At 51.5% G+C, this 15703-nt stretch overlaps 1 protein-coding gene across 1 annotated transcript in view; it reads left to right on the top strand.

The window, feature by feature from the left end:
- Positions 1-15703, top strand: part of BSN (bassoon presynaptic cytomatrix protein) — a 211731-nt gene that overhangs the window by 162847 nt on the left and 33181 nt on the right. Inside the window, exon 5 of the mRNA XM_075006018.1 lies at positions 320-7132. Within this exon, the coding sequence (XP_074862119.1) occupies positions 320-7132 (6813 nt within the window). The remainder of the gene's footprint in view (positions 1-319; positions 7133-15703) is intronic.

Raw genomic sequence — 15703 nt, 5'->3', positions numbered from 1 at the left:
TGTGCAGATGCACACCCCACATAGAAACAGGCTGTGGGCACTCTGCTAATCAGCTGGGGGGCACCTGAATCTCCCCTGAGTGGCCTCCTCCACACTCAGCTTGCTGGGAGCACTGCTCAGGAGTTCCTGCATTTCCATCACAGGGGTTTGAGGGCACTGCCAACTGCTCCAGGGACTTTTTCCATCATCCTTGCTGTGAATTCTCTCACCAGCATGACTCCACAGTCCTGAAATTACTGCCAGGCCCCCAAGAAATGACATCATGTCCCCCCTTGAGTCCATGGTCTAATGTTTAATATATCTTTTCTCATCATTGCAGGAGACAAGCAAGCCTTATCCCCAGGACCTATCCCGCAGCCCTCAAAGCCTGAGTGACACTGGCTACTCATCAGATGGCATCTCCAGCTCCCAGAGTGAGATCACTGGCCTGGTGCAGCAGGAAGAGGAACAGCTGAATGGCACTGGCTTGGAAGGTCACAGTCCTCCCAGTCCTTCTGAACTTACCAAACTGGAAAGCAGTATGCGCCCCTTGCTGGAGTCAAAAGGCATTTCCCAAGAGCAGAGTGACAGAGGGAAAATGTATCATGAGTTACGGGAAGAGCAGCGACAGAGGCAGAGGCCTCGTTCCCTCTCAATCACGCCCGAAGCCTTTGATTCTGATGAGGAGCTGGAAGACATCATGGAAGAAGACGAAGATTCTCTGGAATGGGAGAATCAGAGGGATCAAAGAGAGAGTGTGGAGTCATCTGATGACTTTGGCAGCAAGCTGCGCCATGATTATGTGGAGGACAGCAGTGAAGGAGGGATCTCCCCACTGCTCAGCAAGCTGAAAGGCAGGGAGACAGAGGTGACTGATGAGGAGTTCATGAGGAGGCAAATCCTGGAGATGAGTGCAGAAGAGGACAACCTGGAGGAGGAGGAGGAGGAGGAAGAGTACAGTCATGTGAAATACAGTGTAACAAAACGTGGGCACAAGCCTGACCTGGAGCCAAATTCATCCGAGAGGCACCTGCCTCCTGTCTCCAGCAGCATGTATGAGGAGGGGAGGAAAGAGCTGGAACCTGTTGAGGGGGAGGATGTGACCACATCCCAGGGAGGACTGCGGCGTTTCAAAACTATTGAGTTAAATAGTACAAACAGCTACAGCAGGGACCTGGACCTTAGCCAGGATGCAGACACTAGCTTGGACAGGGAGCCAGAGCTGGAGATGGAGAGTCTGACAGGCTCCCCAGATGAACGGTCAAGGGGGGAATATTCTTCCACCTTGCCAGCAACTACACCCAGCTACACATCAGGCACCTCCCCTACATCCCTCTCATCGCTGGAGGAGGATAGCGACAGCAGTCCTAGCCGGAGGCAGCGACTAGAAGAGGTGAAACAACAGCGCAAAGCTCGCCATCGCTCCCATGGTCCTTTGCTGCCAACCATAGAGGATTCATCAGAGGAGGACGAGCTGCGTGAGGAAGAAGAGCTCTTGCGGGAGCAGGAGAAGATGCGAGAAGTGGAGCAGCAGCGCATCCGAAGTACTGCACGCAAAACTAAAAGGGACAAAGAAGAGCTAAGGGCACAGAGAAGGAGAGAGAGATCCAAAACCCCTCCTAGTAACCTATCTCCCATTGAAGATGCTTCACCCACAGAGGAGATGCGTCAGGCGGCAGAGATGGAGGAGTTGCACAGGTCCTCCTGCTCAGAGTACTCGCCCTCCATTGATTCAGAGGCAGAAGGCTTTGACATCATAGCCTCCAAATTGTACAAGTCTGGCAGTGAGTACAACCTGCCAACATTTATGTCTCTCTATTCCCCAACAGAAAAAACAGACAGCAGCTGCCATAAGCCCCTGAAAAGTGCAGAAGAAGCCTATGAAGAGATGATGAGGAAGGCTGAACTGTTCCAAAAGCAGCAAGTCCAGCAGTCCCAGCAAAGCGCCTACAGCAATGCCTACCAACAGGTAGGGTACCACAGTGCAGAAGGTCAGAGCAGTTTTGAATATCAGTACATAGATGAGTACAGCTATGAAAATGGGCATGCAGACTCCTCTCCATCAGACTATCAGCATGAACTTTCAGAGCCAGGCACAGTGTATGAGGAAATCTTGCAGACGTCACAGAACATTTCCAGGATGCACCAGACCTCCTCATTTGATTTGGGCCTAGAAGAAGAAGAAAAGAGGAAAGGGAGAGAAGAAACATATCAGGAAAAGCAGTTTCTGAATGCTGAGAGTGCTTATGCTGATCTGATGAAGCAAAACAGCGGCCCGCTCACACCAGGAACAAGCCCCACCCAGTTATCAGCTCCTGTCTCATTTTCATCCACTGAAGGCAGCACAGGCAGGCTAATTCCTGATGTTCGAGTCACTCAGCATTTTGCAAAAGAAGGGCATGATCACCCAAAGCTTCACAGCTCACCAGCAGCACCCATCTCAGCTCCCAAGGCTATGACAATGCCCTATTCTTACAGGGGAGGCTTCAGCACAGTCACAACTGTTGTTACCTGTCCAGCAAGTGCTCCACAAATCTACAGTTCTCCATCTCTGAGTGGCTCAGATGGAATGCCTATTTCTACCCCTATTAGAAGCTATAGGCTGATGAAAGGCACTGCAAATCACAGCTCTCAGACAGAGGATGGGTTCAGGAGCCAACGGGCTGCTGAGCTCACTGCAGCATCAGCAAGAGAGAAGCTCCAAAGTAAAAGCGAGAGCAAGATCAATGTCTCTGTATCATCTAAAGTGTATTCCTCCTCCCGAAGCACCAGCCCACCGCTCTCCCCAACCTCTCCTACTCAAAGCCCCACTTATTCTGGTCCAAAAGCAGAGCAGCCAGCCGCTAAGGCAATGGCAGAGTTTTCCACTCAAACGCAAAGCACAGTTTTCTCCTGTGATAGTCCTACTACCACTGCTGCATTAACATCCTCATCAACGATCGCTCAAGGGACCCAGACACCCCACCGCGCAAGCTCTCCTCGCCTTGCTAGGCAGCAGTCATCTCAGGAAGCTCCGTTTATGATGATCACATTAGCATCAGAGGCATCAGGCCAAACCAAGCCAACTGTCATGTGCACCTCCACTTCCCCAGTCTCATCTCCCACCCAACTGAGTCTACAGCAGGTAATGCACAGCTACAGTCAGACAGCAGTCAGCACAGCTCAGTTGCAGCAGGAGCAGCTGCAGGCCCCTTACTCCAAGACACAGTCAACAATAGAAAGAGCCTCTGCTGCCAGTGCCATGCTTCAGAAAGGGCATGCCACTTCTGCTGCTGACAGCTCGGCTGATGTCTACGGCTGGGGACGCTTACCTGCAGAAAACATCTCCTTGTGTCGAATATCATCAGTTCCTGGCACATCCAGGGTAGAACCTAGACCGAAGCCACCAACCTCTAATGCTGTGGACTTACGGACTGCTATAAAGTCAGCCCCAGTCATCATAACAGACCAAGGCATGGATCTCACTTCCTTAGCAACAGAGAGTAGAAAATACTGCCTTATTCGGGAGCAGACCCCAAATAGGCAATCTACCGCTGTCCAACCCTTAATTATTAACCTCAATGCTCAAGAACAGCCCCATGATATTATAGGCACAACTGCTACAGTCAGCATGACAGTTGCTTGTCCCATGCTCATTTCACAGCCTAAGCAGCCTGTGTTCTATGGAGACCCTTTCCAGGACAGAATGGACTTTGGACAAGGGACAGGAACTCCAGTTTGTTTGACACATGCTAAGCAGGTAGAGCAAGCAGTTCAGACTGGCACCTTCCAAAGGAGCATGAGCAGCACTGAATTTTCTGTCCCTAGTGCAAAGCCAGAAGCTGCCAGTTCTCAGCAAACCAAATTTGCAAGATATAATTTACCTAACCAAATGACATCATTCGTGAAGACTAGCAGCACCCAGAGTGCTATTAATATCAGCTCTGGTCCAAGGCAAATTCCTCACGACCAAAGCACAGACCTATATAGAGGGGTGCCAGTGGAACTGAAAACCGAGAGTCCTCCCATCAGCCTGGGTGGCAAAAAGTCCCAAGCCATGATGGTGCAGATGAATGAGGTAGCAGCAAGCCCAGTAACAAAGCTGATCAAAGAACCACCACCAGCCAGTGCATTGGATCTCACTGGGATGAAGCCTGAAAGCAAGGTGGCATGCTGTGATATAGTGTACAAATTCCCCTTTGGCAGCAGCTGTACAGGTACCTTCAACCCTTCGCCCAAGATCCTGGAGAAGAAGGTTGAGGACATTGCTTCAGCTGGCAAACCAAGCATCCAGTACTATGGAAACAGAGAGCCAGACCTGCCAGAGGCATATCCCTACAGAGAACAAACAGGCCCAGCTCCCGGCCTGTATGAGGAGCACCGGTTCTACCCACAAGGTGTTTTTGGGAGGCTGTATTCATCCATGTCAGATACAAACCTGTCAGAAATTGGCCTGAACTATTATCCCCCGAAGGGGGAGCAGCACCTCCACGCCCCTGCAGGAGACTCAGCTGTGGATTTGACCACAATGAAACATTCCTACAGCATCAGCTTTACTGAGGGGGGCTACCTGGGTCAGGGAATGCAGTATGGCTCATTCTCTGACCTCCGGCAGCCCACAAGTATGTTAAGCCATCCACTCCCAATGAGACGATACAGCTCAGCCTCCAATATCTACTCTGATTACAGGTACTCACCCAGGGGAGACCTGCCAAATTTCCAGGAATCTAGTCTGGCACAGTACAGTGCCACCACAGCTCGGGAAATCAGCCGCATGTGTGCAGCACTCAACTCTATGGACCAGTATGGAGCTAGGCACTCAAACAACCCTGACCTCTTGCAGTATGGGCCAGCAGGGGGCAGTGGTGTTTCAGCTCCACAGGGCATGTCTGCCATCAAACCAAGTATGATGTACAATCCCAGCTTCCCAGAGGCACACCAGACCTTTGGGAACCTAGCACAGTACAGTCTCCCTGGTCCCCGGCTGGGAGCTGTCAGGCAGATCTTCCCTTCCACAGCCACGGTGCGGGCAGCAGATGGCATGATTTATTCCACAATAAATACTCCCATAGCATCCACCCTTCCCATTACCACCCAGCCAGCTTCTGTGCTGCGGCCCATGCTCCGAGGCTTATATCGACCCTATGCCCCAGGCAGTATCACAGCTGTCCCTTTGGCCAGCCTGACCAGAGTGCCCCTAGTTACTCCAAGGGTCCCCCTTGCTGCCCCAGGCTTGTATCGCTATTCAGCCCCTAGCAGGTTCCCCTCTGGTCCTACAACATCAGTGATGGAAACACCCATGTACTTGGGGAAGCCTGTTAGCACCATTGCATCCAGCATTGCTGCAAGCAACATTAGCCCAGTGTCTGCTGCCAAAGCTCCAGCTCCTACCGCAGTGAACCTACAAAGACCTGAGCAGACCAGGGCTGGTGGTCGAGAGGAGGTGCCTGTGGCAGCTGCTGGTGTACCGAGTGTCTTGAAAGAGACTAGTCAGCCTCAGCAGCCAGCACTTCCAATCCAAGCCCAGCAGGCTGAGGCACCTCAGGCCAATGTCCCCAGCAAAGGCAGCACAGAGCGAGAGGAGAAGGAGAAGGAAGAAGAGCGCCAGAGAAAGCAGCAAGAGCACATCCTCCAGATTGAGAGGGAGAGAGTAGAGCTGGAGAAACTCAGGCAGCTGAGGTTACATGAAGAGCTGGAGAGGGAGCGAGTGGAGCTGCAGCGGCACAGAGAGAAGGAGCAGATGCTAGTGCACAGAGAGATCCAGGAGCTGCAGTCCATAAAGCACCAGGTTCTGCAGCAGCAGAAAGAAGAGCGGCAGGCCCAATTTGCCCTGCAGAGGGAGCAGCTGGCCCAGCAGCGCCTGCAACTGGAGCAGATTCAGCAGCTGCAGCAACAGCTGCAACAGCAGTTAGAAGAACAGAAGAGGCAGAAAAGTACCTTCCCCCCTGTGTGTGACCCCTCAGGAAGGGTCCCTCCCCAGGCTGTGTCTGAGATAGCCATGGAGATGCAAAGGACCCTAGCCCAAAATGGACAGTACTGGCCCGCCCTGAACCAGGCTTTCATGGCTCCTGCAGCTCCAGGGCAGGAAGGGCCCGTGCCACCCCGCTACCCCGGGTTCCAACGCCCACTCACCAATTCTGCCTCAGAAATGTCCCTGCAGCCCGAGGAGCAATGGGAAGCCAGCCGGGGCATAAAGAAGAGGAACTCCATGCCACGCTTGCGGGATGCCTATGACAAAGAGGTCCCGCATGAGCCATACGTGGTGAAGAAGATCACGGACAGCAGTGTGCAAACAGATGAAGAGGACGGTGAGGAGCGCTACTTCCTGTCCAGGCGCCGGCGCTCCCGGCGCAGCACTGACTGCAGTGTGCAGACTGACGAGGAGGACAATGCCGAGTGGGAGCAGCCAGTGCGCCGGCGGCGATCCCGTCTCTCCCGGCACTCAGACTCCAGTGCTGAGAGCAAGCAAGACTCCTCCAAAGGCACAGCCAGCATAGGCATCCAGACCAGCAGCGACTGCTCTGTGCAGACTGAGCCTGATCACCTGCCCCGTGTGTCGCCCTCCATTCACATCACCACCCCTGACCCCAAGGTAGAGATTGTGAAGTATATCTCTGCCCCAGAGAAGACCCAGCGAGGGGAGAGCCTGGCCTGCCAGACTGACACAGAATCACAGCCTCAGCCAGGTGTTGTGGTCCCCCAGCTCACTGTACCTACAACCATAACACCCTACTCCTCCAACATCCAGCTGGTGAGCACAGGCCCCCTGGACCCACGGGCCATCCGGCAGCACGCCCTTGTCAAGTTTGAGAAAAAGAAACCAGATCCTTTGGAAATTGGGTACCAGTCCCATTTGCCTGCAGAGTCTCTTTCTCAATTAGTGACATGCCAGACCCCCAAATCCCCACAGGTTCTCTATTCCCCTGTCTCTCCTCTTTCCCCCCATCGGCTGTTGGAGTCATCCTTCACTTCCAGCGAAAGGCTTAATAAGGCTCATGTGACACCACAGAAGCACTTCACAGCTGACTCTACGCAACGCCAGCAGACCCTGCCTCGCCCCATCAAAACCATGCAGAGATCCTTCTCTGACCCCAAGCCCACCAGCCCAACTTCAGAGGAGTCTGGGAAGGACAGGTTCTCTGTATACCAGCACCATTTACTCCAAGGCAGCCAGGTAAGAGATATGTTTGAGTGACTCGTGAGCTGGAACTGCACATGCTGCTGCAGCATCCCCAGCTTTTTGGGTGCAGTGTCAGTGTGGTGCAGAGCTGTAGCAGATGGGGAGAGCAGCCCTTCGGCTCTGAGAGCAGGCTATTTTAACACCGTTGAGATCAGTCATGAGTGAAACTGACTGTAACCTTATATGCTGTGGGGTTTGGCCCCACTAGCAGGTATGAGCCCTGTCTACACGTGCACGCTACTTCGAAGTAGCGGCACTAACTTCGAAATAGCGCCAGTCATGGCTACACGCGCCGGGCGCTATTTCGAAGTTAACTTCGACGTTAGGCGGCGAGACGTCGAAGTCGCTAACCCCATGAGGGGATAGGAATAGCGCCCTACTTTGACGTTCAACGTTGAAGTAGGGACCGTGTAGTCGTTGCGCGTCCCGCAACTTCGAAATAGCGGGGTCCGCCATGGCGGCCATCAGCTGAGGGGTTGAGAGACGCTCTCTCTCCAGCCCCTGCGGGGCTCTATGGTCACCGTGGGCAGCAGCCCTTAGCCCAGGGCTTCTGGCTGCTGCTGCGGCAGCTGGGGATCCATGCTGCAGGCACAGGGTCTGCAACCAGTTGTCGGCTCTGTGGATCTTGTGTTGTTTAGTGCAACTGTGTCTGGGAGGGGCCCTTTAAGGGAGCGGCTTGCTGTTGAGTCCGCCCTGTGACCCTGTCTGCAGCTGTGCCTGGCACCCTTATTTCGATGTGTGCTACTTTGGCATGTAGACGTTCCCTCGCAGCGCCTATTTCGATGTGGTGCCGCGCAACATCGAAGTTGAACATCGACGTTGCCAGCCCTGGAGGACGTGTAGACGTTACTCATCGAAATAGCCTATTTCGATGTTGCTACATCGAAATAAGCTATTTCGATGTTGGCTTCACGTGTAGACGTAGCCATGGAGTGTTAGAAAAGATGTGGCATTCCCCTCGGGGTTAGCCTGGGGGCAGTTGTATTCAGCAGAAGGTACCAGATCCTGAGTGCTGGTGCCATATCTTCCCTTCAGCATGCATACCCACTCTGGTTTGTGGTACCCCCCATGTGACTTTTTCTTTGAGAGCTCGGGGGAGCTTCCACTGTGTTTTCCTACCTGCCCCACGGAACATTATTATACTTAACTCAGAGGTCTGCAACTTGAACTAGGGAGAAGAGCCCTTTTTTCAAGTTCTGTTACAAAGGCAAAACTTCAAGAGATGCAGTGCACATGAATATGAGACAGTCCGTAATAAATGTGAAACCATACTTTTTGTCACTCTTGTTTTAAGAACAGTGCACACACAATGATTTGTACCAGAAAATTGTTACCCACCTCCACCCCCAAATGCGATCCCCTATTCCCCGAGCTTTACTCCCATCCTGCAAACCTGCTCCTCATCTCCAGGTTTAACTCCTTTGGCTCCAAACCACCCCCCATCCCAGGATTTATCTGCCTCAGCCGAGGAGCTCTGCACACGACCGCTACTCTTCCACAGCTGCCTCCCTCCCACTGCTCCCTGCTGCCACCACATTCTCAGTGTGGCTGCATGGTTCCAACAGGGCAGGCATGGCTGCCCCTTCCCCCCAGCTCTCCTGCAGGCTGACTTCCCCCACATGGAGCATGTGGAAGGCTTCCTGCCCTGCCAACTTCCCCATTGCCACAGCTGACTGCTCAGCAGTGCTTGAGGCTGCCCACACTTAAACAAAAAACTAAATTCCATTTTAACTGTGGGCATTGTTTAAGCAGTGACAGCTGCCAGAGCCGCGAATGGAGTCAGCAGTGGCAGCACTCGAAGCCTCATGGAGCTCTGGAGCTGCAGGTTGCCAACCCCTGACCTATCTGAAGCAGGGAATGAAGCTGTCTCAGTAGCAGTTACATTTGTGGCTGCTGCTCCAGGATGCTTCTCCATGCAGTCATCTTCTGCAGATACATGGAGGTAGTTGCCTGTTGCTTCCTGCGGGGGCTGCGCAAGGCAGGGAGGGGCCTGTGGTATGGTAAGGGCCAGGACACCGGGGGCCTCCATTCCTACCCTCACTGCACCATGGAGAGGGCATTGAGGCAGTGTGTAGGTGCCACTGTCCAGGGCAGCCACCTAGAGAGAGCAGTGTCCCTGACCCTGGAATTTTGCCTAGGGTGCGCCTTGGCCCTGTGTCGAGGTGAGGCATCCTGGGCAGGCAGCACAGGTCCAGTGGAACCATCCCCAGTGTAGCAGAGCCTGAAGGGCTTCTTAACTGAGCTGCTGGTAGTTGAGGCCAGGGAGGCCTGGCACACCTACTGCCTCGGCTACAGGGAAGACTCCATAGCCAGTTAGTGCACCTGCAGGAGAGGAGATACATAGGGTTGCCAGCAAGCCAGGAGAACCCTCACAACATACCAAAGTGAGGCCTGAAGAACTACCACTCAAAAATAGCTGCTCCCTCATGCTGCTGGGACCACTGCACAGGGGCATTTGCTGCCTTCCTTTCCCGGGTCAGCAGTCTCGAGGCAGACTGTGGCACAAAGGCTTTTCTCTTGTAGCCTCATTCTCGCTTTCCCTCTCATGCTGAGATCCTCTCTCTGAGCATCTCTTTTTCTTTGGGAAGCTGGGAGCACAGGCACAAACGAAGTCCTGCCATCTCGTGCGCATCAAGAGATGACCAGTTGTGGCAGAGGTAGGCATATGCTAACTGTCCACAGAGCAACCAGGCAGCATGGAATAGGGACACAGAGAAGCCAGATCCCCAAGCAATTGCCACCTTGTGGAGTGCCCCAGTATGCTGGCCATGCTGTAGCCTGCATCCCCTGAGGAGAATTTTCAGCCACCCGCCTGCTCTTGCCTATAATTCCATGAGAACCATCTCTGTGCTCTCAGCCTGCCGAACCAAGGCAGGGACACATCTATTTGGAATGCTGAATTGATGAGACTACCTGAACTCATTCAAAGCCAGAGAGCACAGGCTACTGCCAGTCACCCCCTGCAGAAGGCCATCCCTTCCTTTCCTCAGTGTCATCCCTGTGCACTTGGAGGGACAGACGAGGATAGGCACAGACATGGGAAGAACCTGCACTGCTCCACTCTACAGACAGAGGGAAATTGAACTTGATCAAAGGTCCTCTCTCATACATGTCTAGGCTGGAGCTGGGCATGCTGAAGGGGCTATTCTGAGTCTAAATAGCATGTTAATTGAGGGATGGTTGGAACAAACTGCCTCTGAGCCAATCACTCTCTTTAAACTTGGCCCTGGGTCTTTTGTGTACTAGGACCTACAGTGAAGTGCGGAGAGCTAGTGTGTGTGCATGAGTGCCTGTCAAAGAGCTAGCCGAGAAAAGTGTCTCGCTCTGAAGCCTGAGTGGCTTTTTACAAAGGGGCAGAAGCAGGGAAGGAAGGCACTTGAAGGAGAGACTCTTCCCTCCACCCACTCTGCACCAGGACAGCTGTGCACAGGGAGGCCAGACACGCGTGGACTGGCCAGTAGCTCCTCTGTTCTTATTGCCTCATGGCCTTGGCCTTTCCATCTACAGGAGACTGTAGTCCACTGAAAACTTAGGATAATTGTTTTCAGTCTAGTTTCACCCAAGCAGTGCTTGTCTCCCATGCTCCTGAATGGTGATATTACACACATTATTAGCTTAATATTCCAGCACATTGTATCAGATTCATGGGGCAGTCCCAATAAAACAGAACTAGAAATAATTGTAGCAAAATATTTGGAGTTCATGTATACAGAGTGCAGGTTTATAAGAACATTCAACCTGTTAAAAACCTACAGATTATGCAGCATGTTTATACCCAGGTTAGCCACATTACACCTTTCCACCCATGCAGAAAGAGGGCAGAGATGGCCCATGTTCTGTGGAAGCTGAAGCAATGCAGATGAAGGACCTGAGTTGCAGAAGCACTCAGCAATTCTGAAAGTAAGGCCCTTTGAGATATAACTTGGTTACTGAGGAACCATTTTGTGGAGTTTCACTTTTAGAATATTAATAGAAAAATTCACTGAAGAGTGACTTCTGCACTGCTGTGTGAAACAGTCACATTTTCAATACTCCACTGAGCAAATCTCTGTCCCCAGAGACACACCAGGACTATTAACACTCCCCTACTTCCTCTGATGCTCTGGTATTCTTTCTATCCTGTGGAAACTTTGACTTGCAGTGGCACAGCATTGAGTGTGACTGTCAGTGTTTGCTGGGGAGAGTGCAGCCCTTCAAAAGCCAGCTGACATCTGAGTGGTTTACCAGTGACCCATGGTGGTCGCTTCAGACCATGAACACTTGGTTATCACATGGTTACTTTTTGCTGTCCTGCCTCTTATGGAGTGAACTGGGTGAGAAAAAGAGTGCAGGAGGGTTTGGAGTGTGGGGGCTGGAAGGAAGGAGTCACTTTGGGGTGAAGAGAGAAGGAGGGGCCAGGAGCAGGCTGGGGAGGTCAGGCCTGGGTGGGAGAGGTTTTATAAGCAGCCTAGGGGTGCGGGGTTTGGGCAACAGGAGTGCAGCTTACCTGCACAACACCATGGTGCTCCTCTGATTGGCTGGATTCTGACCAATCAGCATGGTGGTATAAAGCCTCTAGAAGTTGCTGCTCTTGTCTCTTCCCTTTCCGCAACTAAGGGAACAGCAGCAAGCAGCAGTGGCACCTCACGGAGCCGCTTCCTGCCCTCCCTCAGCCCCTGGCAAATCCTGTGGGCCCAATCCAGCCCCCACTTACCTGACTCCAACCCATGAGGCTCAGACCTCCACACCTTCCACCCATTGTAGGCTGGATGCTGGGAAGGAGAGCCTGGAGCCTGGAACCTCGGGCCTGATCCAGGCATGCCCTGGTCTAGATCCAGACTGGGGGGTGTAGTTTCCCCAACCCTATATTAGAGGAGGCTGTTCTTGTTACAGAAAGGGGTCTGGGGCACATTAAATGGGCTGGAATTCAAGCAGACAGCACTTCCCAGCCACAAGGAAAAATATTTGATGAAATGTACGTGAGAGAGCATTATGATTGCTCAGCACTCCAGTATATGGAGGGAGAAAAGCCAGCTGAGAGTCTTTGGGTTAACCTTAGAGGCGTAAGCAACAGAGGTGATGTTGTGGTTGGTGTCTGCTAAAGAACACAGGTCAGGTTGATGAGGATTTCTTCAGACAACTAAGAGAAGCTTCCAGATCACAGACCCTGATGCTAATGGGAGACTTGAATCACTCAGACATTTGTTGGGAGAGCAATACAGCAGCACACAGACAATCCAGGAAGTTTTTGGAGAATGTTATGGAACACTTCCTGGTACAAGTGCTAAAGGAACCGACCAGGGGCTGTGCACAGCTTGACCTGCGGCTTGCAAGCAGGGAAGAACTAGTGAGCGAAGTGGAAGTGTGTGGCAACCTGGGCTGCAGCGATCATAAGATGGTAGATTTTGGGATTCTGACAAAAGGAAGAAAAATGAGCACTAAAACACAGACCCTTACTTTCAGAAGAGCAGACTTGGACTCCTTGACAGAAGTGATGGGCAGGATCCCTGGGAAACTAATATGAAGGGGAAGGGAGTTCAGGAGAAATGTCAGTATTTTAAAGAAGTCCTATTGAAAGCACAGGAACAAACCATCTCAATGCTCAGTAAGAAAAGCAATGTGATAGGCAACCAGCTTGGCTTACGAGGGAAGTCTTTTGTGAGCTTAAATAAAAAGGGATGCATATAAGAAGTGGAAACGTGGACAAATAACTGAGGATAAGTATAAATATATGGCTGGAGAATGCTGGGGTGTAATCAGGAAAGCAAAAGCACAATTGGAACTGCAGCTAGCAAGGAATGTGAAGTGCAACAAGAAGGGTTTCTACAGGCACGTTAACAATAAGAAGGTTATCAGCAGTGGTGTGGGGCCATTACTGGATGTGGGAGATAACCTGGTGGCAGATGATGTGGGGAAAAGCTGAAGTACTCAATGCCTCACTCTTCACAGACGAGGACAGCTTCCAGACTATAGCACTAGGCAATGCAGTATGGGAAGGAGATGGGCAGCTCTTGGTGGAGAAACAACAAGTTAAGAGCTATTTAGAAAAACTAGATGCACACAGATCCATGGATCCAGATTTAATGCATCCAAAGGTACTGAGGGAATTGGCAGATGTCATTGCAGAGCATTTGGCTGTTATCTTTGAAAAGTTGTGGCGATCAGGAGAGGTCCTGGATGACTGGAAAAAGGCAATTGTAGTGTCCATCTTTAAAAAGGGAAAAAAAGGATAATCCAGGGAACTCTAGACTGGTCAGTCTTACCTCAGTCCCCAGAAAAACTGAAGTGGGAATCCTCAAGAAATCCATTTTGAAGCACTGGAAAGATGGGAGAGTGATCAGGAATAGTCAACGTGGATTTTCCAAGGGCAAGCCATTCCTGACCAATCTGATTAGCGTTTGTGATGAGGAAACTGGCTCTGTGGACATGGGGAAGTCAATGGATGTGATATACCTTGACTTTAGCAAAGCTTTTGATACAGTCTCCTGCAATATTCTTGCCTATGAGTTAAGGAAGTATGGATTGGATACATGGACTGTAAAATGGATAGAAAGCTGGCTAGACAGTCGGGCCCAATGTGTAGCGATCAATGGCTCTGTGTCTTGGTGGTGGTCAGTTTCAGGTGGAGTCTCCCAAGGGCTGGCTCTAGGGCTGGTATTGTTCAGCATCTTTATTAATGACCTGGATGAGGGGATGCATTACACCCTCATCAAATTTGTGGATGACAGTAAGCTGGTGCGGGGGGGTGGAGTGGGAATAGATATGTTGGAAGGTAGGGATGGAGTCCAGAGTGACCTAGATAAATTGGAAGATTGGGCCAAAAGAAATCTGATGAGTTTCAACAAGGGTAAGTGCAAAGCCCTGCACTTAGGATGGAAGAATCCCAAGCGTTGTTACAGGTGGGCAACAACTGGCTAAGTAGCAGTGCAGGAGAAAAGGACGTGGAGATTACACTGAATGACAGGCTGGACAGGAAACAACAGTGTGCCCTTGTAGCCAAGAAGGCTAATGGCATATTTGGGTGCATTAGGAGAAGTATTTCCAGCAGATCTAGAGAAGTTATTCTTCTCCTTTGAGTAATGTCCCCATGGGTGCTCCATTGTAGGTGCTGGGCTCATCCCAGCGCTGCAGATTGGAGACTGATCTAGCCAGTCTGCACATGCGCTGCCGCTGCTTCTCTGTGTTTGTGCTCTTTTGATCATGTGCGCAGACCAGCTCACGCCAGTTCCTCACAGCCACCCCAGGCTGTAGATGTAGCTAACTGCTTCTCCTCATTTTGAGGTTGTGAGACACAGAAACCTCATATACATAGTTGTTCTTACCTTTTATGTTCTCTTTCCTTTGTTCTTTGTTGATTTTCCTTAAAAAAAAAAAACAAAAAAAACCCTGTTAACATTCGAAGTTGTTGTTCTCTGGTAATCATATTTAACATGTAAATAAGTTCTCTATTCAGTCATATACTGCGAAGTCATGGTGCAATGTTTTGACTTATATAACCACCAAACGAGGCTGCATTATGCTGCCTGACCCTGCCTAGCTCACAAGGGTTTAAGAAACGTGAGCGGTGCTGTGAAGCCATGCCTGCCTCGGATGGTCATTGAGTGCATACGCTGTTTGGGAGAGGGTCATATCCCTCAAAAGTGCCAGCACTGCTCCAAACTAACAGGCAGGGCATGGCATGGTTTTGAGATGCACCTTAAGATTGTTTTGTTCAGCAAGGCTCTTCAGCCTTTTCCTGATGAGACCATGAAGGAGTCAGAGCAGACTGGACATAAGCACAGGGCATCCTCTTCAATGGCCATCCCCTCCAAGAAAACTAAGGCTTTGCCGACCAGGTCACTGCCTGCCCTATCGGAGAGCACGCCTGATGTCATAGTGAAACCTGACACCTCTGGCACTGCTTCTTTGGGCTGTAAGGCGACCAGAAGCAGCAAGTCAGAAAAGCCCGCACCGGCAAAACCAAAACCTTGGGTCCTGAAGGTCCTGGAACCAAGAGCACAGATGACTTTGGCCAAGCCCCCGGTTCCTAACATGCCAGCACTGACAGTTGTGGGACTGACTCCAACTGTTGTGGGACTGACTCTGGCCCTGGCCCCAGTTCAGTCATCAACCCCGCCAATGGCCACGGTGCCTTCAGTGCCAACCTCGCCATACTGATCCCTGGCAGCGCCAGCATGCAGACTGTCGGCACCAAAAGCCCCACATGACATGGCACTGAGATAGGCACCGACCAAGTCGCGGCACTGAAGTGTTACCCTTCAGCTACCATCACTGACTTTTTCCCTAGCCCCCTCATTTCCAGAAGTGCCGGTACTGAGGTCACCTCTACTGTGCTCTGGTACATGGGAGAGTGGTAGTCCTCGATATTATGATTTAGGCAGGCTACCATCCCTGTTCCTGACTCCAACACATGAGCACAGGACACACTGCAGATACAGATCGCCTACGTTCCTATCGCCATCGTCCAGGATGTTAACGTTCTCTTCCCACCGCAGAAACTTGTCCTAGGACTGGCATGGACAACCGTGTAACTTGCCACACTCTCGTCACTTAGCAGCTCTTGCTATCAAGACCGTCGTTGTTATT

Source organism: Carettochelys insculpta, chromosome 11 (assembly GCF_033958435.1).
Source record: "Carettochelys insculpta isolate YL-2023 chromosome 11, ASM3395843v1, whole genome shotgun sequence".
Classification (NCBI taxonomy): Eukaryota; Metazoa; Chordata; order Testudines; family Carettochelyidae; genus Carettochelys; species Carettochelys insculpta.
Note: the sequence above shows the minus strand (reverse complement) of the source record. Positions and strands in the feature narration are given on the sequence as shown.